Source organism: Podarcis raffonei, chromosome 9 (assembly GCF_027172205.1).
Source record: "Podarcis raffonei isolate rPodRaf1 chromosome 9, rPodRaf1.pri, whole genome shotgun sequence".
Taxonomy (NCBI): Eukaryota; Metazoa; Chordata; class Lepidosauria; order Squamata; family Lacertidae; genus Podarcis; species Podarcis raffonei.
This window is the reverse complement of record NC_070610.1, coordinates 38,033,929-38,060,220: the sequence shown is the minus strand read 5'-3', so window position 1 is coordinate 38,060,220 and position 26,292 is coordinate 38,033,929. Positions and strand designations below refer to the sequence as shown.

General features: G+C 41.9%; 1 protein-coding gene across 4 annotated transcripts in view; it reads right to left on the bottom strand.

The window, feature by feature from the left end:
* FSTL5 (follistatin like 5) overlaps window positions 1-26,292 on the bottom strand; it is a 362,814-nt gene that overhangs the window by 279,579 nt on the left and 56,943 nt on the right. For all 4 annotated transcript variants that reach the window (XM_053402951.1, XM_053402953.1, XM_053402952.1 and 1 more), the window contains exon 3: window positions 322-355. In XM_053402951.1, coding sequence (XP_053258926.1) covers window positions 322-355 — 34 coding nt within the window. The remainder of the gene's footprint in view (window positions 1-321; window positions 356-26,292) is intronic.

Below are 26,292 nucleotides of genomic sequence, written 5' to 3'. Positions count from 1 at the left end.
AAAACATGCTCAAAGAACAAGATGTGTAGGGATTTCTGAAATACAGAAATGCAATGTATCCTTATTTCCTATAGCCGATTCTGTTCAGGTCTTCATATATTCAGAAGTAAAAGTAGCATTATCTCTGCACTGTGAGTAAAAATGCAATGCTAGTATATTAGCTGCCAATTAGTGATAAAAATAAAGTCAGTAATTATTTTTAAAAAACATTCTATACTTTGTTCATCAACTTGGGTAGACTTTATAAGCCAGAAAATATGGCTTATAAAGATTTAAACATAAATAAGCAATTAAATAAAAACTACTACCATAGCAACATACCTTTATTTCTTGAATTCTCTGGACTCTTTTCCTGCTGTAATTGAAAAGAAAAAGCAACAGTTACTCCATCTATACTGCCTAAAGGCTAAGAATAACTTTATTACCCACAGATCAATGACAAGAAACCTTTTCATATAGAGTTGATAAGTATATGCAGAACAATTGATCCTTTACCGTAGGGAAAGTTCCACAGAATTCACCAAGATTAATTCAGTCAAGCAGTAATACATATCAAAATCACCTTCTTAAGCTGCAATTCTAAGCACAAATACTAGTGAGTAAGCCCTGATGAAGACAATGGGCTTTCTGAGTAATCAGGCACAGGATTGTTCTGTAACATTTGTTTAAGTTCTTCTCTCTCCCCCAGAGCTCTGAACATAACCGACTTCAGCGTTCATTTGCTGAAGAAAATTGCCAAGTACAGAAATCGCCCCCTATTCCCCATCATCTCAGATGTAAAGTTGGGGTCATGCATTTGCTGAAGTGACCTTGGCCTTAAAGGAAAGGAACTGCTGCAAATCTTTCACACACAAGGGCAGTTAGGGCCTGAATTGTTCCGTGGTATGTTCTGTACTAAATGAAAAGACTGATAACTATAGTTGCAGCTTGACTGAGGCCTCTGGCTTCCTTCAGCTTTTGCAGAGAGCTGCAGTCCACCTCATGGAATGGTAAATTTTTGAGCACCATTACCCCCAGTGCTCTAGAGCATCACAGTGTCTTCCATGAAGAAGATCATCACGTTACAATTGTCTGGGACCATGATATCTCAAGGCCAGCCTTTTTCCATAAGAGCCTGCTGTGGGACATCACTCATCATCTTTTGATTAGTCCCATGCCCTGTGAATTATAGCAGGTGAGATTGTGAGACAGCCACAGCTCAATTACAACACCAAGCTATTTCCTCCCTAAAGAGATCTGCAGGCAAGCAGCCCAAATTTGGCCTATGGTATGGATTGTCTGATATGCTATAGGGTTTGAGGCTATTTTATCTCTGGGCTTTTCTGCTACCTAGTTTCCTTCAAAAATATTCAGTTTTTATTGATTGGTCATTGTCTGAAAGGTAAAAGGACTTTAAAATGTTGCCAGTGATTGCCCCAGGGAGCTCCTTTTAACTAGACTTGCCAAAAGGCTAAACTCTGATCCCCTGTAGAAGCAACAACAACAATAAAACCCATTTCAATTTGCACTGGTTTCTTAAATAGAAACAAGTGTTCACTAGGTTTTATTTAGCTTGGAATTTTGTTGTTAAAGTTTATATTGTAAACCACCCTGAGCCTTAATAATGAGAACTCAGTTTAAAAAACAAAAAAACTCCACCTAAGTTATTCAAAATCAAATAGAAAAGCTGAGTAACTGTCCAAAGACATACAAAGTACACTGATGAATCTTGCAAGTCATCCATCTTACAAGCAGTTCCCTTGTCCTTATCAGACTCCAAAGCTAAAGTTGACAACTCATTTGTTCATTCATTTACATTTGCCTTCCTCTATGACACACATCTTATTTGTATCCAGGCAACCACGAGAGCATTATTTCTCATTCAAGCATTAACTGACATCATATTGCATTCTTCCAGCTTAATTTCTATGCATATTTCATTTTGACTGACAAGTCAATTCTATATAAAAATAGTGATGCTGTTATAACGTAAGAGTTTGGAAGTACAGTGCATGTACAATTCATACAGAGTTCTGAACAACTGCACGAGCTCCCCACTACATATTATATTTCCTACTCCCTGTCAAAAACTATAGCTGCAATCCTAAACACACTTACAAGACACTGAAAGTGGGGACTTCTGAGGAGACACATGGAGGGTGACATAATAACTCTATATTCCAAAAGGCATACTGAGGTCAATTGGCTTAAACCCACATAAAATGATGCATGATAAGCAATTTATTGGTTATAAATCAAACAATAATTTATCCTTTTAACACCATTTTCTTTTGAACTTATTGGAAAATCAGAATCTAAATGCTTCACATAAATCAAGATTACTTGCAAAGTTGAACTGAGACTTGGCAAACAGGGCTCCATCTTTCCAAGCCTCTAATTTGATTCAGCACCTATTGTAACAGGTTTTTTAATTTTGGCGAACCTAGAAATTATTCATTCTTTATCACCTGTTGTTGTGCCACAGGAGAGCAATGGCAACAAATGAAATGACACTCAATGCCTCAAATTAGTATTGTTTAAAACATATTATCGAAGCATATATTTACTTTCAAAAATAAACAAGAGCTATATTCCTGTTATCACAAGAGAATGTGATTTTCTGTAACAAGATTTTGAAGTTTAATTCTTTAAAGCAATTTGCAAACATCACAGCATTCTTCTTTCTGAACAAGCTATGATGTTCGTTGTTTACAAGTCTTGGCACAGGTTAAGACAGACTGCACAGCTTGTGATGCACCAGGCAAAATGCAGCAATGGATTGTGGCCTGTCAGGTTCTTGACAACCCCCTATATTTTTGTAGTTCCAAGAAAGCATCAAAAACAGAAAGTTTTTCTTACATGACTTTGCCTTGGTTTGTGAAGGCCTGGATTACAATACTTACCAAAACACACCTGAAAATTCTGAATATTGTATCTAATTTTTAAAGTCAAGTTTCAGCTTCTTTCTTTGAACAACTTGTGATTCAAATATGTTCAGGATAAGGTGACCATCTTTGTTTCTGGAAGGTGCCTTGAGACTTTTAACAGCCACTTTGCTGGCAGAATTTAAGCAGGTGATGTGTCTTGCAAATTTCAACTCAACACTGGGAAAGGGTTCTCTTGCTAAATCTCTCCCTAATGATTGGGGGAAATCAACATCCTTTATTCAGAAGCCACTAAGCTGCAAACCTATGCATGTTTACTCAAAAGTAAGTTCCATGCAGCTCAAAGACTCTAACTCTCAGGTAATTGCATATAAAGGGAGGATTGCTTTCTAAGCGAGTTTGTGAACAAGTTGAGCACGTTGTTGTAATATTCATATAAAAGTACGTTAGCCATTTGTAGTTGCACTGATTATAGTCACTGCAGTTGCAACAGCAGGGGAGAGGAGAAAATAAATTAGAAGCAGATTATCCTGTTGGCATCTACCTGAATTTCAGCTCTAAACTAACCTTCCCCCACTCAGCTTATCCAAAGTTAACAATAATTCTATTTTATTTTGGCATTTGCTAACCAGCTTCTTCCTGTTGAGCATACCACTACAAAAGGCCATTTCTGTGCTTTTACATACTAACATGAGTGTATCAAAACAGTAGGAAATGCTATTATAACAAAAGCACGTTCTCCAAGCTCATTCAGGCTTCTTACCCATCCAAAGCCATATTTGTCAATTACTTATATAACTAAATGAGATTCTCAAGGACCACACTTCTACCAATAGAGGGTAGTTCTCTGGTCTGTTGTTTCTAACTGAGGATGAACTAATTCTCTGGAGGTCTCCTCAAACTGGGTTGCGAATTTCCAGAATTTGACCCAAGAAAACCAGGGGTAACTTGGGACTTCCCTGGCAGGAACAGTGCTGGTAACGGAAGAAAGGAAAAGAGAGAGCCACTTCTCCTTCCTTCGCCTTGGTCATCCCATCAAAATGACTTGGGTGATGGGTCATAGGGAATTGCCAGACCTTTGCCAGCACCTTGCCCTGAAAGGAGGCCCAGATTCCAACAAAAAGCACCAACTAGAAAACAGCTCCTGAGAAGACCATATTTGGCCACTGCCAGAAGGTTCCAAGTGTGCCAGCAGGAGAAGGGCTGCACCCGCTCATTCATTTGCTTGATGGGAGAGGAGTATGAAGGATGGGGAAATCTGTCTTCTGGCTTTGGTAGTGGGGCATAAAGGAACCCTTCCCTGGAAATGCCTCTACTCAGAACAAATTTGGAAGTAAAACAAACAATATTACAAGCACTGGGAAATCAGGGTTGCCCCAGCCACACAACTATTCCCAAAGACAGTGTGCTATATGTTTTCATGTTACTGTGGGGTTTGTATTTACAGGGAAGCTCAGGAGTAGAACAGCTGATTTGCATGCAAAAAAACCACACCTGTTTCAATTCCCCTGTACCAAGATTTTCAGACTACCCCTTGTGTATATTTTCAAGTTTTCCTGGCAACTTTCTGTGTTTTAGTTATTATCAAATAACTCTGCTGATTTTCCGAGTCTCCAAGCTAATGTGCTCTGAGGCATTTCTGCAAATAAGTATTAAAATTCACAAGAAATGAGACAGGCCTGAAAGCGTTTTTCAGGAATTTTGGAGTGGGACCAGCTTGTCATTTTCTCACTCAAAGGCTCATTACTTTTAAGAGCTGCATGGAAGGTAATTTTTTCCCCTGCCTGTTGTGCAGTTATTAGATGCCGCGCCTCTGTCAGGAATAAAGGTGCAGGTCGTCTTGCATCATCAGAGTTAATTGAAAGTTCAGCCCAGTGTTAATGAAATCAGAAATGGCCCATCAAAGCTTCAGATTCACTTGATATTGCTGCTTTCCACATTCCTTCCTAGGCTTGAATACACATTGCTCTGTTCTGTTGCATATCAGAGTCACTTTAGTTAAATCCTGCTCAGGATTTAAATCAATGGAAGAATGAGAACAAATTACAATCCACTGCCAATCAAGGTCTGCCTAACAAAAGGAAATTACAAAATATAAGAGCACCAAAGTGAACTAACAAGAGACATTCAATCGAGTTCTCTCTGCCTTCCTAACAAAAGTCACTAGACCTTACCCAGAAATCCAAAGGAATATTCTACAAAATAAAGTTCTGCTTATCATTGCAATGCCAAATTGGCTCCATTAACAAAAACTAGATTAGGTTAGAAGCAAGATAGTAATGAAGTACCCAACCATTCCATCTTTGAAATGGACACAAGATCTTTGAACATACTAGACACAAAACATCCCATCAGATGTCAAATAAATAAACAACTCTCTGACTTTTAAAATACATCTGAAGGCAGTCTTGTTTAGGGAAGCTTTTAATATTTTGCTGGAAGCTGCCCAAAGTGGCTGGGGAAACCCAGCCAGATGGGTAGGGTATAAATAAATTGTTGTTGTTGGTAGCAGTTCCCTGAGGAGGTACTTCTGACTATAGGTGGGGGAATTGTATTTCTGAATGTTTGCTTATGCAGCAGCAGCAACAACAATAACAGCAACACCAGCACCTTACTGCATGTAGAAAGCTAGTACAACAGGTAGAGGGCTAGGCTACTACATTCTCACTAGTGCTCTGGTTTTCTCTTTACAAGGACTTTTTCCCATGGGAGAACATTCAGAAATGTTGTCCCATATCTCCAACCTGAAGGGGAACATATTGTTGTACCAAAGCTGTGTGTTTTAAAGTTCTCTAATGCTGGACCATAACCAGCTGGGGCAAGTTATTATGCACACTGTGAATGCATGCACAGGCATAACTGCAAACTATTTGTGCGGCGGTGCCATCTCAGAAACCTACTTAAAACTTTGGTTTGCACAAGCCTACAAGGACACGTACAAAGATTATGTATACTTGATTTTAAATTTTGCTGATTTTATATATTGAAAATTATTTTTTATGTATATATACCACTTAGGGATGCTTTCACTATTTAGAAGAATCTATCAGCTAGCTTAAATATAAATAAATATGCAGGTCATGCAGGAGCTTAGTGCATCTACAGATACCAGCTGCATATTTTAGATGAAAGTTGTATGCATAGGGAAGTTTACAAATCCATGCAAGAGATGCTCTCTCATACAGACCAGATGGGGGAGAGAAGATTCACTGATGTCAACAGAAACTTACACAAAAGTAAATTTGCATAATTGTATCTTTATGGTAAAAGACCCCTTGGACAATGGATGTTTCCGAAACAATGCCTTGCTAAAGTGTGTCTTATAAATAGATTTGTCGAAAGCATAGAAATATAAGAATTGCCACTGGAATTCTCAGAACTGCAGCTTTCATCCCATTCCACAATGCCTAGCACACTGCCACTGTTAAAGGGTGAAAATATTATAATGAATATAGAATTTATCTGGTTGCCCATATGCTCTCTGAGCAGCACACAGAACAGCAACAGTCATATTACCTATTATTAAACTATATGGAGGTGGTGCAACATAAGCAACACACTGTTATTAATTAATATTGGTCCTTTACCAACAGAAGAAGTGATTTTACTATCCAGAATCCCCAGCTTGCTTAACTGTATGAACTAGGTTGGAACCCAGAGTGAAATAGCCAAGCTAATACCAGAGGATTTGCACCATGTTGCATCATGTTATGTTTCATCATCTTATGTCAGCCCAAACCAGTGAGGTGTATCAATGCACAGCACACCACTGCTGAAAAGAATTCTCTCCTTTGTGTCAGGCAGGCTGCATTCAATCCAGTCTTTTCAATGCACAGCGGATGAAAAGGGGAGAAGAAATTTTCACTGGGTTTGTGACGAGAAGAGATTCTGGATGGCTGACCACACAAATTGCTATTCTGGCATATTACGAGCTTCAAGCTACTTGCAATATATCTAACCTGGCATTGTTAAAAACACCCCTGATTTAAGTGCATTGAAATGCTTTAGCAAGAGTAAAAATATAATCTTTCCTTATTCCAGCTGCTATAAGCTGCAATCCAGATCACACTTACTTGGAAATGAGTTACATAAAAATCAAGGGTTTTCACTTCCAAGGATTAGGGTCAGGGTGACAGTCTCCATATAAAGATCAGCTCAATTCTTTTTACGATGTATTAGATATCCTGACATTATCATTGTGCAGGGCTGTGCTGAGTGAACACCACAGGCATGGCTTGAAATTACTATGTGGTAAGGGATGCCTGCCTGTTATAACATCTTGCCTAGCAAAGAAAATCACAATGAGAGTGGCAAACGTTAGAAGACATGCTCCCATATTGAATCTACATGGAGTGTCTGATTAGAAATGCAGCCCTTACCACTTTGTAAGCCTCTGGAGTATGTTAAAGGTGGAAGAACTATTTCCTTTAGACTCACTTGCTAAATTTCTAAATGTTGACAACCTTGAGCCCATGGGGTGGTTAGGTTGAAGTATGCCAATTTCTATGGCATGCTGTAACAACATGGTCATACGCTGAACAATAATTTTGAACAAACTGAATACTGCAGTTGCTAGCTCAATAACTGCTTTTTCAACAGGAAGGGCTGTAACACATGCTTTACATGTAAGAGGTCCCAGATTCAGTGCCTGGCAACTTCAGCTAAGGCTTGGAAAGCTGAAACTCTGGAGAGCCACTACCAGTCAGCTTAAACCAAGCTTCTCCAGTCTTTTGCCCTCAGGATTATTTTACACAGCTCTCATCTTCTTGACCATTGACCATGCTGACTGGGACTGATTGGAGTTGGGAGTCCAACAACATCTGAAGGGCACCAGATTCAGGAAGGATTGTGTAGGCAGTACTGCACTAGATGGACCAATGGTCTCACTCAGTATAATTCAACTTCCTATGTCCTGCCATGGACTGGGTGGATGCAGAAGAGTGGTTGGAGGCACCAGCTGGAGAACCCCCAGGGAAAGAAGGCTCAGAGCCAGGGAATTGGTGGTGGGACGATGGTGAGTGGACTAGGAGAAGGAGGTGTCGGAAACTAAAGAGGCAACAGGGTTTGGTGAGCAGGAAGAGGATGTGGCAGAGATCAGTCCAGACTTAGAGGCAGAGAAGGACATGGACTAGGAGACAGAGATCAGACAGGCCACTGAAGAATCAAGGGAGTCTCCCCTCCTGCTGTGACAATCACTCCTCCCCCTGGTCTCCTAGAACACAAATGGTATTCATGTGCTTTTGTTGTTAACCCACACACACGAGTCTCAAGAGGATTAAATATTTTAAATATATCCTTTTACCAATCCCCATCAAAGCCTTGGCTTCCAACAGTGTCTCCATATAAGATGGAACCATTAGCATAGCATCCATAGGTATATATGCTGGGGAAACAGGGTTGTAAGGAGATTATATAGTGTTGGCTCCAGGTTTTGGGGTGCTGTTGGGCAAGATGACCTCAGAAGGTACCTGAGTGGGCTCACCTTTTATTCAGGGCTGTATCAGTCCAGAATTTGAGTTTATTTACCAAGATCTTAAACCAGGAACAAAATTTCGGTTTCTATATGAGCCAACATGAAACCACAGTACCTCTATCTGCGACAAAACAGAGAACACTGGTATAAACCAGGATCTAGTACAGACGAGGATTGATATGCCAAGAGTACATGAAAGGAGGAGGGGTGGCTGATGCAATGGAAAATATCCATTGGAATAATGATTGTAATCTACAGCTGTATTATTTTAACAAAGGCCATGGAAATAAGAACCACACACAGAGAGAGAATAAACTCATCAGTTTCTTCAGTTGTAGTAGAAAACATTCTAACTTTTTAAACTGAAGTTAAAAAGAACAAATTGTGCTTCCATATCCTCCCACAACATCTAACCTTAGCTATATCTTTTCTACTAAAATAAAATAGTGGGATCTAAACACCTTCCAACAGGCACAGCATTCATTAGTCTAGCACACAACGTCATCTGTTATTTGACATGCAGATGAATTATTAGAATGCTGCAAACATAAATCACTAATTAAAAGGAAGTTGGGTGGAAGAGGGTGTACAAACCCATTTGTTTTAACATACTTTTGATAATGAAAGCTAGTCATCAGCTTTACTGTATGCTCTTGTTATAGGTTCTGGGTGCCTGAGTTTGTGGGTGTAAGTCACCCATAATTCTTGGATTCAGTAAAAGTTAGAATTAATCAAGGTTTGAAACCCCTGGATTTAGTTTCTGCTAATGAGCCAGACCAGCTCAGCAGATGGAGGCCATTGGCCGAACAAAGGCCATTAACCCATTAAGAAGGCAATTAACAGAAGACTCTCTGCCAGGCACAGAGGGGGGAGATCCTGCCCTGAGCTCTGGGTAATTAGCAAAAGACAACCCCAGAGTTGGAATGGGGAAGTTTCCAGAATTTCAGTGGGCAGCTGAAGTAAGCAAATGGGAGAAAAACGTCAATTCTGCAAGCTGGAGGGAGGGTAGACCACGAGGTGGGTAGTCTGTTTTATGCTGCAGACAGCATCAAATGTGGTTGGGGTCCCTTGGTATATAAGGCTGCAGCAATTGGAGGAACAGCACCCTCTTAGAATGTAAACACTGTGCTCTCACCATCTTGGTCAGGTTGTATATATGTGTAAATAAACCATATATCATACTGCAATGCAATTGTGTATGCATTTGCTCCCATGCATGCAAGGATGCCCTGGAGTCTGAGCTTTCATTTTTTAAAAATGTGAGTATCTAGCCCTTACAGAAGGCAAGTAATGACCGGGGGGCACTTTCCAGACAGGTTTCATATAGAGCAGTTCCAGAAGTCTGAAGGGCTGCTGCCCTTCCACTCTGGCTGTGAAATAACCCCCTCCACTGATTTTTGGAGAGAAAGTGGTTGCAGCAGTGAAAGGCAGGTCTATCTTCTATTTGTGGGGTTTGGAGGAAGGGTGTGTGAGGGCAAAATATGGCAGTGGAATGTTGACAAGGCACATATTTGATTGCCCAGAAGGACTTTTGAACAGAATGGGGGGAAGATAAACAATGATAGAGATAGCTTCCTCCCAGACTTCTCCTCATCCACTCGCCCATGTTGTTGTTGGTTTATATATTTGCTGTGGCCAGCAGAGATTTTGAAGGAATGGAAAAAGAAGCTGTGATATAGGGAGTTTCTGCCCCCCCTCACCTTCTGGTCCCAGCCTACCTAAAGGAACCACAATTTGATGTCTATTATATTAGCACTAAGTTCCATTTTGTAGTCATTTTAAACCATATTCCATATCTTCACAATACAGCTAAGAGATGGTGACTTATCCAGGACAAGAAGTGAGCATTGAGGAGTTAATGGTGAGTTAAGCCCACATTCTCAGAGTATTTTTTTAAAAAAAAATCAGTATTTTTTTAAAAAGCTTTTAGGTTTGCTTATAATGCTGAGGTTTTGTTTGGTTTTTTTTGTAGTCCACAAACACGTTTGCCCATGTAGTCATGTTAGTCTTTAGGATTCCACAAGAGGTGGCAGCTTATTTCATGTGTTCCTTTTGGGGAAGGGGGCCCATATTTTGGGAAGTGCAACCCAAAAGGGCACCCAACCACCTTTATCCACCCTTGGCTTTAATACTGGTAATGTCAGACAGAATACAGAAGAGACTTCAGATGCACACTACAGCCAATGTGGGGTTTTACATTCGTGCTATAGACTGATGTAAGGCAAAGACTCAGGTGTGCAAATGTCATTAAGCCTCCAGATCTGGAGAAAGTGAGAGCATAATGTGAGAGGACAGATTTCCATGAGACTAAAGTGATTAATCAAACCTCATTGTTAGCTCTCCCAGCAATTTAAGCTAAGCATACCTGCCATATGTAATGACAGCCAGGAAGCACATAGCAGAAGAGAGTTACAGATATCCATCTAAAATGAGACTTGGTCTGGAATGGTATTATAACAGAATAAGCCGGCTAGTGAGAATGAGAAATTGAACATACTCTGCTTTCCTCCTGATAAGAGGCAGGTTGTTAGGAGGATGCAATTCCCCTTTACTTAGGGAGGAACACCACTGCATTTACTGGACACTGTCCTCTCCCTTTTCATTTTAGACAGAGGTTCTGCAGCCAGGTAAAAGCAGCCCTGCTTTTTCTTTCAAAATTCAAACTCCACGGATAGCAGCACAACAACGGGAGCAATTTGAGAGACAGTAATAAGGAAGACAAATCTGCTTTAAAAGCAACCAATTTACTGTCACTAAGCTTACACATGCATGCAATGTATGCATGCATACACACACCCAGTTGATGATACTTGAAAAAGCATTTTCTCTGAAATTGCTGCCTAAGGTGAAGAGACCGAATGAGCAGCAGGTTGCAAGTAGCTCCTGCAGGAATTACATATTCCAGCTGCAGTTAGACTCATTTGCTCTGATTAGCACCATGGTTAAAAGCAGCTGCCAGCATCTTCTATTTTTATCCCATTTAAATTCTAAGAAGTTGTTCCACCCAATGACAAGCACATTCCTCATTTTGATTCCTGCACACACTCCTCTGTAGAGTGGGCCAGGTACCTCAACAGGATAGAAGAATTATTGAAAGGCTTCGTTACTGTTATATTTATATTAATATTAATGAAGCCCATCTCCCTCTGCTGAACCCCCAACAGACAGCTAAAAAAAATTGAATTCACACAATGACCAGGAGCAAGCAATACAATTGATGTTACCATTTTTAAACTATGTGCAGTATTGATATTGTATATCAGTTCCCCAGGACTGGAGGAGGGAGCAGTAAGCTTGGGATTATGTTTAGCCCACTCCAAAATGGGGGCTCTAGAAACCTATCCTGGTCCCAGGGTCCATGCCTGGCACCGCTATATTTATTATGCTTAATGCAAATATTTAACTTCCATAGTAATGGAACATATTACTTGTTTATTTAAAATATTTGAGGATACTATTGACATCTGCAATATTTTACTGTGGCAGCAAACAATATCACGATGCTACACTAGCCACACACACACACACTCATGCTGAAATTCTGATAAAGTTTCACCATGAGACTATACTTACTCAAACTTACAAATGCTCTTTGGCATTTCTGCAATGATTTCATTATCACAAGATCCTCTCTGGTTTAGTACAGAGGTAAAGAAACCAATTTGGTTAACAGTATGACCTCAGCAAGTCCTTTACCTAGAGCAGTTTCGTAAGCGGATTTGTTGCACATTTAACTAGCTCCCTCTTTGAATGGCTTAGCTAAATAGAGCAAGGAGTTTCTGACCTTGTAATGAATCACAAGTTCTCGTTTTCTACATAAGCCATGGGAAGTGATTCACTGCTGTGGCATGTGCAGTCTAATTGCGTGTTTTGAGGTGAGAGTTTGAATCCAAAAAGAAGTGCTTAAGATGTAAACAGCTTTATTTAATAAATAAATACCTTCCCTTCAGTCTGTGATGCTTTCCTAATCTCGTATGCCTCCCTACACAATATGCTGCCTTGTCAGCCGTCCATATTAATGACGTCTGATTTGTTGCACTGGTGTTGCCCAGAGGCTACAATGAGATTATGTCACACTGATCCTCCCTGCACTACAGGCTGCCAGATCCCCTGTTCCTAACAAACAATGCCACTCATAGGTCTGGCTGTATCACTCAGTCTCTAGCCTCTGCTGTCTGCATCAACAGATCCTGTCTACAAGATCCCCAGAACACACTCTTCCGTCTCAGCTTCATGCTCCTCATCTCTCTTTCCCCTCTTTCCAACTCCCCATCCTCTTTTCTCTTTAATTCCAACCAGGGATGGATAGACCACTAAATTCTGAGCCATCCCAGTTCTTAGAACAGAGAGGCCTAAGTCTGCCCTGTCCCATTTTCAACCAAAAACAAAGCCCTGTGTTGCAATAGGAACCAATCACAACAATACAAACACAACACGTTAGTAAGAATATGTAAGTAAGATTCATGCTAAGGATCAGTGCTCACTAGACAGTGTAGCTGCTATCTAATGAGCACTGATCCTTAGCATGAATCTTACTTACATATTCTGTTGAAAAATATTGGCTAATGAAGACTATTATGAAACAGTAGTATCATTCTGGAGACACTGTCCTTTTGAGGCTTTTGAGACGTCTTCTGTTGAAACTTTTGAAAGACTACTGTGAGTGTTAAGTTGTGGGTGAACATATCAGACGACACAGCGATTCTTCAAACAGCTCTTGTTTATTCACAGGCCAGAACAGAACTGAACTGAAGGGTTCAGCCAGCCTGCTTATATAGAGCTCCACTACAACGCAACAGTAGCAACTTTCTGTAACTATCCAATCACTGAACATCACTTTCAATTCCTTATTTGCATATGTGGACCTGAGTGAAAACTGTCTACAGTATCCCCCTGCTGGCCCAGGGTAAGAATTTCAGTACATAACAGTGAGACTGTCCTTAGACATCTGTTTTGAACACACGGCTTCACAGTCCTTGCTACCACTCTGTTATATCGTACATATGAACTTTGATTGGCTTATTCCTATAATTTGAATGACATCATTATTCTATTATATATTCTCTACTATTAGCCTACGTAATGTGTTTGATCTGTCCCATTTTCAGGCAGACTTTTAAGGGAAAATACTAAACATTGGCAGGAATTATCTCATCAGGAGGCCCATTCCCCACCATGTAGAAACTGGAGCTTTAATGTGGTGGCACCTTTGGAATGCCTACTTATTACATATCAGAGAGGCCCTATCTGTAGTGATGTTTTGGTGCCTGTGGAACACGTTCCTTTTTCAGTAGTCATTTTCAGATACCTTTCTCCTAGTCTGCATCTGTATTGTATTTGAAATTGTTCTCTACATATGAAATTGTACTTATTGTTGATGCTTTTAGTATGACATCACTTTGAGATATTTTGTGGGAAGCAATTTATAAATGGAAACAAACAAACAAATAATATGCCCAGAAGCGTGCATTATAAATACTGTACATATAAAAACAACTTACAATGTGGCCTGAGAGCTTTCCGGACTTTTAAAAATGCTTTTTAATTTAAATGCCACCATTTCTAGCTGCATTTCCCTTATGTGATTTGCCATTCCACTCGACACCACAGGTAGGAGGTGAAGAGAAGCAGGGGGAGGCAGGACTGAATCTTTGTCCAGTGAGAACTGGGAAGAGTAACTAGCTTGGCCAAAGAACTGTATCCCAAAAGGCTTTTCCTGGTTGGAGACCAGAACTGTAACGAGTGGTGATGGGCTACCTGAAATTAATGAGAAGCAGCGGGGAGAGGTGGACATATTCCTGGGTTTGTTTGAAATTGGGTATACATTGGCTAGAAAGAGTTTTAACCATTGTCAACTCTTTAAAATCATTTAGCTATTCCCAAGGTTCTGTTGCTGGGTTATTATTATTAGTAGTAGTAGTAGTACAGTGGTACCTCGGGTTACAGACGCTTTAGGTTACAGACGCTTCAGGTTACAGATTCCACTAACCCAGAAATATTACCTTGGGTTAAGAACTTTGCTTCAGGATGAGAACAGAAATCGCGCGGCGGAGGCACGGCAGCAGCGGGAGGCCCCATTAGCTAAAGTGGTGATTCAGATTAAGAACAGTTTCAGGTTACGAATGGACCTCTGGAACAAATTAAGTATGTAACCAGAGGTACCACTGTAGTAGTAAGTGCTGTCAGGCTCTACTATAGTTTTATGCTGTGTGTTTTCATAAAATGACATTTAATTAACTTTTGATGGGTTTTTACTTCCATGATGCATTGTATTTTATATACTGGAAGACATCTTGTGAGGACACAGTCCTAAAAGTCCACATTGTCCTCTTTTTAATAAATAAAATTAATCTACCCCAGGGTTGCTCCCATGCAAGCGTGCAGAGGATCTCATCCAATAAATTCTGTGGAATTTATTTCAGAGTAAACATGCATAGGATTGGGCTGTGGTTTACCACCTCCACTCCCCCAAAATGAAACTTATTAAAAGATATTTCAATAGTCTCTGAGGAAAAAATACTGTTTTCCAAATTACACATAATTTATACTCCTACCCCCCTGCACACAGGTACAATTTGGCATCCACACAATTCCCACTGTGTAGCTAATAGCTACAAAATTATTAATGTTACTTATTTCCCTAAAACCCTTCTCTCAGAAATAGCATTTTAGTGTGATTTTTTCCTTTTAAGTCACATAATTTGTGCTTCCTTTTTCTCTCTGCTTCTGCTGGGAACTGCCAGATCTTATCAAGTCAAATGTAAGAAATTGTTCATAACTATCTGCAATAACAATAACAATAACAATAGCATCTTTTTTAAAAAAAGAACTTGACATAATAAATCTCAGACAAGGACAAGAATTAGACAATAAAATCCAACTATATCTAATCTTCATTAGCAATTATGGTCTCATGTATACTGGAGCTGCTTCTTGGGGGGGAAATGGAATAAAGAAATCATACGTCTTCCCACCTGCATTGATTAACAAAGAAGGAACTTCAAAATTTTCTAGGGGCAAATTGTTATTTACACTATTCCTTTTAAAAGGGCAGATAAGGTAGTAGTGTAGTTGTATGGAAAAAAGGTGGATGTGCTATAAATATTAATAATTTGTCTCTCTCCTTTGGTGAAGTGCTGAATAAAATCTTAACAGGACAAAGGCACATTCAAATAGGAGATTTGATGAGAGATTATATTACAGTATTATACTGCCCACTGTGTGACATTTCAGAAACTCGAATACAAAATTAAGATGGTATCTTTTTATTAAGTCTGAGCCTTTCAGATTTATTTTATGTGTGAAGCCTGCATTTTAAATACTAAGGCTGTGCAACCAATTCAGCCAAATCAAATTGGGCTAAATACGAGCCAGTCCAGAGCAAGTTGCGTCAACCTGGAGTGATACAGAGCAGTTTGAAGCTCAAAACACTCTGTAAGAAAGCCAGACAGTCTGTCCCCAAAGTGTTACAATTATAAATTCCAACTCCATATAAGAAGGATGCCAAGGGGGTGGGAGGCTAGATTTCGCTCACTAAAAGCTCTTGTTTCCAATCCAGAGCTAGAACTTCACCAACACTCTTGAATTCTAGTACCTGCTAACCTCTGCCACCCTTTCCCTGCCCGCCTAGCTGCTTTTCAGTGGAGCTGTGCACAGCTCCCTCAATCCATCCCATGGCTCCAATCTGGGGGGTGTCATCAGGCCCACTTTCCCTTGGCCAGTCCAAGGATCAACTGCCTCAGACCCAGTCCCAAATAAGTTTGAGAGGTGGGGCTAATGTTCAATAAAAACTTGTAGCTGGGAGAGAGCAGAAACAGCATCTCCCTTTCTCCTGACTGAAAGTGGGATGTGTGTGTCCATTTTGCAGGGTGTTCCTTCACAAGCAGCTAGGCTGTCTGTCTTCAAGGACGGCCTCCTTGAAGGTGATATTGGGGTGCGCAATCACGGAACCACCATGAGCAATGACTGTTTTCATTGCCACCTTATTAACACGCTTTCTGGCTCCTTCAGTGGCAGCTGGACAGCGACTGCCACGCCAGGTGCGCCTCTGCAGCAACTGGGACCAAAAAACTTTCACACCCAGTAAAAACTCTGCCAATTCAGCCAGGTCCTTTTGAACTGTAAAACGTAAAGAACAACAGTCCGTGGCAGGCAGATCATTTCCCCCTAACTGCAGCACGATAGCTGTAGGGGGCCCCTCCAACCTCACATGCTTCCGAACAAAGGGAAACAATTCGGCCCACAGCATTCCACGCCTGGACGGCCAAGACACTTGCGCGTGTTGAGGAAGGCCAAGACTGAGTCCAAGTCCAGACTCCCTTGCTCTGATACCGGCCCAGTAGACAATGCTGTGGCCCACAATGCGAACAGCAGCCACACCTAAGAGAAGACAAGCAAAATTAAGTATGGGTGATCAACAATGTCTATGCACATATCCACAAAATGCATTGGACTTCCAAAGGCCCATGTTCTTAATTCTTTCTACGGACAGTCCCCAATGAGCTGCTGTAGTGGCAGCACCATTGCGGAAAGAATGAGGGGCGTAACCTGCTGCTTTCAAACCACAAGCTGCAATCGCTTTCCACATCACCTTAGCAAACTGATGCCTAGCCAATGGGGTGCCATCCTCATGAATAAGGAATGGACCCTCCCCCCGTGGCCTGAGATCCAAATACCTGGAGGTATCCTCAACCGGGCAAGGACCCTTATTCCCAGTGGCAGGCAGCCTAAGAGTGGCACCCCTGCCTAACTGGTCTGTCTTCAAATTCCGGATAAACAGGACCACCTCCGAAGGGGATAAAGTTACGTCCTGCAAAAGCAGTCCCCTTGACCCTCTGCCGCAGGTGAACTCCAATAACACATCACCTACCCTCAGGGTGCCAAAAAGGCTAAAGAAAAGGCGGCTGAAAAAAGCCGTGCTACATATTTGAACCAGCAAATGCTCCTCAACTTTGAGCGCATGCTGGTCAGCAAATCAAAAGTTATAGGCTTCCTTACCACAGGGGATAGAGTGCCCAGCCTACCCCAGCCTTGCGCACCACAAATTTGGCGCAAGGGTCTTTTTAAAAAAAGGCTTTGCAGAAAAAGGAAATGGCCGTCGGTTGGATCCTGAGCGTCCTGGCCACTCGGCCCAATTGGAAGAGGTGCGCCATCCTATGAAGTTGGAGCCTATTCCAACCGTCCAAGGCCCTGTGCACGACAAACTTTTTTCAAGGGTCTCTGAAAATTAAGCTTCACTATAACAGACATTGCAGCGGACTGAATTCTGATAGTTTTTTCAGCACATCCAATCTGTAGCAGGTGGGCCAAATCCTGCAGGATCTGCTCAGCGTATGGGGGCAAGTTCCTCTGAAGGCCGAGGGCTGTCAACTAAACCCTAAGAAATCAGTCCAGGCCTTCTCATAAGAGCTAAAAAGCAGAAGGGGAATGGAAGCTGCTACTCCCTGTAATTACTAATTGTTGTCAAAGTGCAACAGGTGGTCCGGAAAAGTCCGGCAATAGCTGAGTGTCTGGAGCCCAGGATCTGAAGCACTCCATCTGAAAATGGGATAGAGTGTCAGCAATATCATTAGAGGATTCCGTAAACAGGTGAGCAGCAAGCACAATATTAAACCTTAAGCAGTGCAGCTCAAAAGCATGAGCGGAGGGGCAGAGACTCTGCTGGAGCATGTGGACTGTTCTGCCAAGATGCTCACCACTGCCTGGTTATCCAACCAAAAGCAGATCCGACGGTCACTGAACTCCTGGTCCAGATGTGAACTGCTACTACAATGGGGAAAACTCAAGCAAAGTTAGGTCACATGGTAGCCTCACCACACTAGGCTTGAGGCCATGGCTTTGCACACCAGCAGCACCTGAAATAAAAACCAAAGGCCAAAGATCCAGCAGCATCAGCATGAACCTGAAAATTGCTGTGCAGGTTCAAGGTATCCTGCCATGTAAGCGTACACGAAGGTAAGGGGACCTCGGGCCGCAGGCAGCCTGGCCAAGTGGGAACGGAAGGGGCAGCCTGGGACAACCAATCTGCATGCAAGATTAATTAAATGACCCAGGAAGATCGGATCTGATGAAGCATCACTTGCTTCAGAAGAAGTATTACAAAATAACTTCCTTCCAGGCAGACAGCTTCTCCATAGGCAAGCAGTATGAGCAACAATATCCCTCTGGATCCCTAAATAATGATTGGCTTGCCCTGCTAAGCTCAAGGCCAGTGTACATGATGAAGAAGGGACCCCAGGCCATGAGACAACCTGGCCAAGCAGGAACGGAAGGGGCAGCCTGGAGCAACCACCCTGCGTGCAAAATTTAACTGACCTAGCAAATGATAGGATTTGACAAAGCAACACTTGCTTCAGAAGAAGTATAAGAAGAATAACTTCCTTGAAGGCAAACAGCTTCACCACAGGCAAGCAGATGTTTGAGCAACGGTATCCAGCTAACCCCCAAATACGTTACTGCCTATGAAACACCCAGCTCCTCAGAGGAATAAAGGGTGTCTAGCAAGCCTACAGAGGCTGGTGTGACATGAACCAGCCAGTAAAATAATCCAAAAAATGGTACCCCCAGTTAAATGAGTATAAACTCACACTGTTCAATCCAGAAAGGCGCTAAAGGACTCGAGCGCTGCACAGTCTATTGCGCAACCCATCGGCATCGCCTTATCAATATAAGGAGTCCCATCCCAATTAAAGCCCAACCACTTAAAATCGTGGGTGAACCAGCAGCAGCCTAACAGTCAATTCAATTTTTTATTTATTTATTTATTTATTGTTTATTTTTTTGTTTGTTTGTTTGTTTGTTTTGTTATAACAATGGCTAAGTGAGGTATATGAACCCTGTCTCCCAGGACCCAGTCCTGTACTCTATTTTTTTTAATAGATATTTATTGAAGTTTTCAAAAAATAGAGAAAAAACAAAAAAACAATTAAAAACACATAAGATTTACATTCCTTACTTTCAATAACAAATTTCCTTGACTTCCCCACACCTCCCCTTCTTGTATTCCAATTCCAATTTTTAGCTCAGCAAGTTCTTGTCCCCAAATTTTACCTTACTATATTTAATTCATTTTAGTTAACCAATTTTAACTTATAAACCTCCGTCTTTATACATCAATACTTATTCTTAAAAATCTTTTTCTAAGGTCGACCCCAATTCCCTTCCACGAATTCCCCATTTTTATATTAGTAGCAAAACAAAATAAAAGGAAACAGAGTATAATTGTACACCCTTTGGATTCCCAAAGCCCCACCCCCCCTTTCCCGGTTTCGAACCCCAACAAATGTCCATCAGTCTATCTGCTGTCAGCCTGGCGACCTCACGTCCGAGGCTCTTAATTCTCTCTCAATTCCTCTCTGCCGGTTTTTTGTATAGTCCTTTGTTTTGGACACCAAATCTCGAAGAAGCTCTGTCCCAATAAGGTCCATGTTTCTTCCAGCCAGTCCTCCATATTTAAAAGTGGAGCCGAAATCTTGTTTCTTGCTTCTCTTAAGTCCAAATGTCCCAAAAGCTCCAGTTTCCACTTTAGCCAGGTTTGTAATCCATAGGTCTTCAGATCTCCACATAAGGAGATCTCTCCATTCTCCATTCTTCAATTCAAACCACATTTTCATCATCCTGTTCTTATTTTCCTTTGTATCCATCTTAACCGGCCTCTGGCTCTCCTTAATCATCTGTGGCATTATAGCTCCTCCTTCTTTTTCCTTCAAGTCATCATATATCTCTTTCCTCACATTCTCAAATTTCTCAGATTTCTTTTCTTGTTCAGCTGCAGAGATTTTTAGTTCAGCTGCAAAAACTTTTTGTTCAGCTGCAAAGACTTGAGTCAAGTCCCTTCCAGGCTCAGTAGTTTTATTTACTGTTTCATTCAATGTTGTAACATTTGTAGCCAAAACATCACTTTGTTCTTTTAACTTTCCCAAGAGAAAAAAAGTCCTCTCCAGTTCAGCCAGTATTTTTCCACTTACAGCCATTCTTGTAATGTCCCTGAACCCCCTCTAGAGGGGTTCTGGTTTCTTAGTATCTTCCAGTTCCAACCCAAAAGTCAAATTAGCCTTTTCTTCTTTATTTTTAACAATTTATTACCAAATTGTAACAAATATAACCAGCAAAGACAACAGAAACAAAGTTCTCCTTTTTTCCCAACTTTGACAGCTAGTTTGACAGCTGTCAAAGTCTTCTATATCTCTTCAGCAGGCTCTCTCACCGATCGCTCCCGGGTCCTGGGGGAGGGGTGACAATTCCGCTCTCAATATTAGCTCTTATCCTCCAGCACAATCACTTATATTGCCAAAACGTGGAGTTAATTACTTTTATCCACAAAAGAGAAAGGTGTTCTCTCAACCTTAGTTATAAAATCCTTGCTTTAAGATGTTTACAAGGCGGGTAGGCGGACTTCCTCTTTGCGCCTTCCCCGGTCGTACCTAATTCCCAAGAAAAATTTTCCCTTTTTAAGTCCAATTTCCGTATTACTCACGGGTTGTTACTTTTAGTCCAAATGTTCAGAGAAAGAAGTCAGCGCTCTCCGTCCATGGCATGTGGCTTCACTCAGTAGGGGAAGCAGTCGACTCTCAGCACCGCACCGCTCTCCGTCCCCCGTTCCGGAGCCTTTAAAAAGCCTCCTTCGCGGGTCGGGGGGCGCAAATGGTGCCCGCCGAGTCACCAGGTCCACAGGCTTCAGTGCCTGTGGTTTCTGAGGGTCCCCGCGTCGTCGCCGCGGCAGGACCCGACCCCTACTAAGCCGATTCCCTCCGGAGCTCGGAGGGAATCCGCCATTAGGCGATGGCGCTAACCCGGAAGTCTCCCCAGTCCTGTACTCTAGCCACTAAGCCACAATGGCTCGTCTCTAAAATATTTTCTTTACAATTAAATTACACAGGCTGCAATGTCAGCCTAAAATAATGCAATAAAAACAAGTGCTGCAGTACCCAAGAATGGCCACTAGAGGGCCTACAAGAGCAAACTAACCTGAAGCACCACTTTAGCTAATGGGGCCTCCTGCTGCCGCCGCGCTGCCGGAGCACAATTTCTGTTCTCATCCTGAAGCAAAGTTCTTAATCCAAGGTACTATTTCTGGGTTAGCGGAGTCTGTAACCTGAAGCGTATGTAACCTGAAGCGTATGTAACCTGAGGTACCACTGTAGCCTGATCTTATGTTCTTATCTTATGTTACAACAATAAGTATCCAAACAAACCCCTGTGTTGCAAAAGAGAACGTCAGCAATGTTTAGGCAACACGATGCCCATATACATACATAATAGACAATCTTTATAGAATTCCTTCAAACAATAAGAAGTTCAAAATGAAATCCTAGTCTCAAAGTCTCTGAAAATCTTTAAATGAAGCAAGGTACCACATGCTGTGAATTGCAAGCTAAACTTTCTGCCTGCACTAGATATACTGGGGTCTCAATGCCAATGGACGCCTCGTTTATTTAGCTCCATTTGCTGTGCTGTTATAACAGTGGACGCATAGTCATTTTATATCAGCATTGCAAGAATGTCCTTGTGTTGTGTAATCTTCTTAATAATAACTTCTTGCAACACACCTTAAGGACTCTTGAAAAGTACTTCTCTCACTAAAACTGGAATAAAATGTCAGCAGTTTACATTGGCAATGGGAGTTTGGTCTTTCAAAAGGCAAATAGAAAGGAGCTGGACAAGTCTACCCAATATTCCTAAGATAACCACTTCAACTGTTACAGTACAACTCTTACACTGTAAGATTGGCTTGCCAACGTGATAAAAATCCATTTTCAGTGTTTTGCAGTGGGCAACATGTTGAATTTGGTTGTGGAAAATTTTAATTCCAGTGCTGCTTATCCAATAAAGATCACCGCCTAGCCTCAAGTGTGGCACTCCCTAGCAGCCTAAACTAAAACATATTACCGTAAGCTTCTCAAAATGAATTACAATGTTTCCAAATTCAAGTCATAAGCAACTGGACATGTCATTTAAGATTTATATACTTTATTTCTTCCATTACATTCAATACTCTTGAAATCTACTTGGGTGGGTGGATAGCTCAATTGGTTAGAGTGTGGTGCTGATAATGCCAAGGTTGCAGGTTTGATCCCCGTGTGGGACAGTTACACATTTCTCCATTGCAAGGGGTTGGACTAGATGTTTCTCAGGGTCCTCTCCAACTCTATGATTCTATGACTTAGTACCCACTGCCCTGTTGCAGAAGATCCTTTTCACACAGATTCTAAACTATCATACTCAGTAAGCTGCATCCAACAGCAACTTGCAGTCAGCAGAAACCACCTCGTCTCATGCAAGGCTAAGCACCCTACTGTTCTTGAGAACTGGAGCTCCAATGGAGCAGGATGGGATATGGCACAGAGGTCAGCAGTATGAAGGGGAAATAGTGAAAAACAGGCAAAAACAGCACCACTGCATATGCTGTAATATACTGAGGGACCCTCCTGAAATATGCTTTAGACAAATATCTTTATATTTGTAGAGCTTGTGTCATTGAGATTGAGAATGTTTCCATTATGTGTTTTATTGCAATTTTTAGAGTTATATTGAACCCAGGAGGAAATCAACTAAATTATTGTTTGAGAGTTTGGCTGATTTTGACAACTAAGCTAAAACAGTTCACCTTCTATCTGAGAGAAATAGATTACGCTAAGAACTGAAAGATTTGCTGTTGCCACACAGAAACTGGAGAACAAACTTTATTGCAAGCAATGTCATAAGCTGCAAAAATGCATGTAGCTGTAAAGAATGTGTTACTTTAAACATGTGGACTGCTTACACAAACTTTGCTTTTTTCACTACGGAGGCAATCTTAGATTAATTTGCAGAGATGATTCAGTCTTGCAATAATAACCCAGTTGCTTTGAGTGATTGATTCTCAGCTTAACCTATCAAGAATGTTGTGGATAAAATCAAGCAAGCTCCTTGAGGATGGGTAGGATCCTCGCATGGTAAATAAATCATATCCACTTGAGTATTTCTTATCTATTTTATCATCATGTTCATGTCTTTTCCAGAGAATACCAGAATATGTCACACCTGCTGCACTTCCTGCAGTGATTAAGACTGTATTGATTTTTAGATTCCCGACACACTCACATGGTTTTCAATGATGTCTTTGTTTTGTTGATCCTCTGTCATGTATTCCCCCCCCCCACTCTCTGTTTAATTTGTGCATTGGGAATTTTCTGGTGCCTTGGAAACTTGCCTTGCAGTTTTAACCCCTCCAAATTGAACCCATGAGTATAGTTTGCTGTATGTTTTCTCTTCTGTTTTGAACAGCTCCACCAGCACTCAGATCAGAGAGTAAACACACAACATGATAAAAATGAAACATATTCTGAATTTACAGCAGACAATCCAAACAATTGGCACCTGCTCTAGTGACACTTGGCACATGTCATTCTTCTTTCGCTAGCTGTCCCAAGTCTCCCATGTTACAAAACTAGAATTTATAGATGAAATTTGCACTCCCTGGTATAATCTATGTTGTGGCCATCCAATACCATTTTTTATTCTCTGGAACACAACATTATCCTGTAGGACACTGCATCAGTAGTACAGCACTATCTTTACCATGATCACTCCTAGATATACTGGATAATATTGACTAGCTTATCATTTACTCTGGAGGAGTCATTTTGATTGCAGTGAGATGTAGTACAGTCATACCTTGGATCCCGGTTTCCGAATGTTCTTCGGAACCCGACCATCCGACAGGGCTTCCGCGGCTTCCTGCAGCAGCCAATCAGAAGCTGCACTTTGGTTTCCGAATGTTTTGGAAGTCAAACGGACTTCTGGAATGGATTTCATTTGACTTCCAAGGTACGAGTGTAGTTAATTTAACTTTTTAACTAGTTAACTAGTGCAACACTACACATATCTAATCAGAAGTAATTCCCAATGAGTTAATAATAATAATAATAATAATAATAATAATAATAATTTTTATTTATACCCCACCCTCCCCAGCCAAGGCCAGGCTCAGAGCAGCTTACAAGCAATAATAAAAACAAGTTGAATGATTACAACTTAAAAACAACATTAATATACAAAATTAAAATATTGAAACATTAAAATATTAAAATGTAGCCTCATCGCAGGAGGAGAAGGAAAGGAAAAAAGAAAGAGAGGGAGGGAATCAAATTGGCTCCAAGCCAAAGGCCAGGAGGAACAACTCTGTCTTACAGGCCCTGCGGAAAGAAATCAGATCCTGCAGGGCCCTGGTCTCATGAGGCAGAACGTTCCACCAGGCCGGAGCCAGAGTTGAAAAGGCCCTGGCTCTGGTTGAAGCCAATCTAACTTCCTTAGGGACCGGGACCACCAGGGTGTTGCTATTTATGGACCTTGAGGCTCTCCATGGGGCATACCAGGAGAGGCGGTCCCGTAGGTACGAGTGTCCTAGGCCGTGAAGGGCTTTAAAGGTCAAACGCAGCACCTTAAATCTGACCCTGTACTCTACCAGGAGCCAGTGCAGCTTGAAAAGCACTGGGTGAATATGCTCCCATGGCAGAGACCCCGTGAGGAGCCTCACTGCAGCATTCTGCACCCTCTGGAGTTTCTGGGTCAGCTTAAAGGGCAGCCCCGCATAGAGCGAATTACAGTAATCAAGCCTGGAGATGACCGTCACATGGATCACTGTGGCCAGGTCGCAGCGGGAAAGGTAAGGGACCAACTGCTTGATGCGGCGAAGGTGGAAAAATCTCGCCTTGGCTGTTGCTGTAACTTGCACCTCCATAGAAAGGGAGGCGTCAAGGATTACACCCAAATTCTTAACGGAAGGCAATGGCACTAACTGGGCCCCCGCAAGAGAAGGGAGTTGGTCCCTCATCCCCATGCCATCCCGACCCAGCCATAGGACCTCTGTCTTCGAAGGATTTAGTTTCAATCGGCTCCCACAAAACCACCCAGCCACAGCTTCCAAGCATCTGGTCAGTGTGTTCGGGGCCGAGTCGGTGTGGCCATCCATCAGCAGATAGAGCTGAGTGTCATGAGCATATTGGTGACAGCCCAGCCCAAAGCTCCGGATAATCTGGGCAAGGGGGCGCATAAAGATGTTAAAAAGCATCAGGGACAGAATTGCGCCCTGCGGCACTCCACACACCAAGGAATGGCGCGACGACATTTCCCTCCCTAGTGCCACCCTCTTTCCCTGACCAGAGATAAAAGAGCACAGCCAGTTACGGGCTATGCCCTGTATCCCCACGTCTGCGAGGCGGTGGTCCAGAAGATCATGATCGACCATGTCAAAGGCTGCTGACAAATCTAAAAGGATCAGCAGTCCTGACCCGCCTCAATCCAGTTGTCTACGGAGATCATCTGTTAGGGCAACCAGAGCCGTCTTGGTCCCAAAACCAGGACGAAAACCGGACTGAAATGGATCTAAAGCCGATGTTTCCTCCAGAAACCTACCAAGCTGTTCAGCAACCGCTCTCTCAATTACCTTACCCAGATATGGAAGATTTGAAACTGGGCGGTAATTGGATAGGTCTAAGGGATCTAATGAAGTTTTCTTTAAGAGTGGACACACTACTGCTTCCTTCAGTTCCCCTGGGAATGTCCCCGTGTCAAGGGACAAATTGATAATTTCAACCAGGGGGGTCCGCGAAACATCTGGACACTCCCTAATCAGCCAAGATGGGCACAGATCAAGGAGGCAGGTGGTGGGCCTACCAACTTGGAGGAATCTATCCACATCAGCAGGGAGTATCCGATCGAAATGGTCCAACACTGGACCTGAAGTCAGTCAAGGGGCCTCCAGTTCAGTATCTAAATTGGCAGGGAGGTCACGGCAGAGCAACAAGACTTTCTCTACAAAAAAGCTCGCGAATGCCTCACAGCTGTGAGTCGAATTTGTGCTTAAATTTGGTTGTCCTCCTAAGGACGTTATTGACCTAATTATTCTAAAAAGTTGTGCCGGGCGAGAGCTAGCAGATGCAATGGAAGCTGCAAAGTAAGATTTCTTAGCAGCTT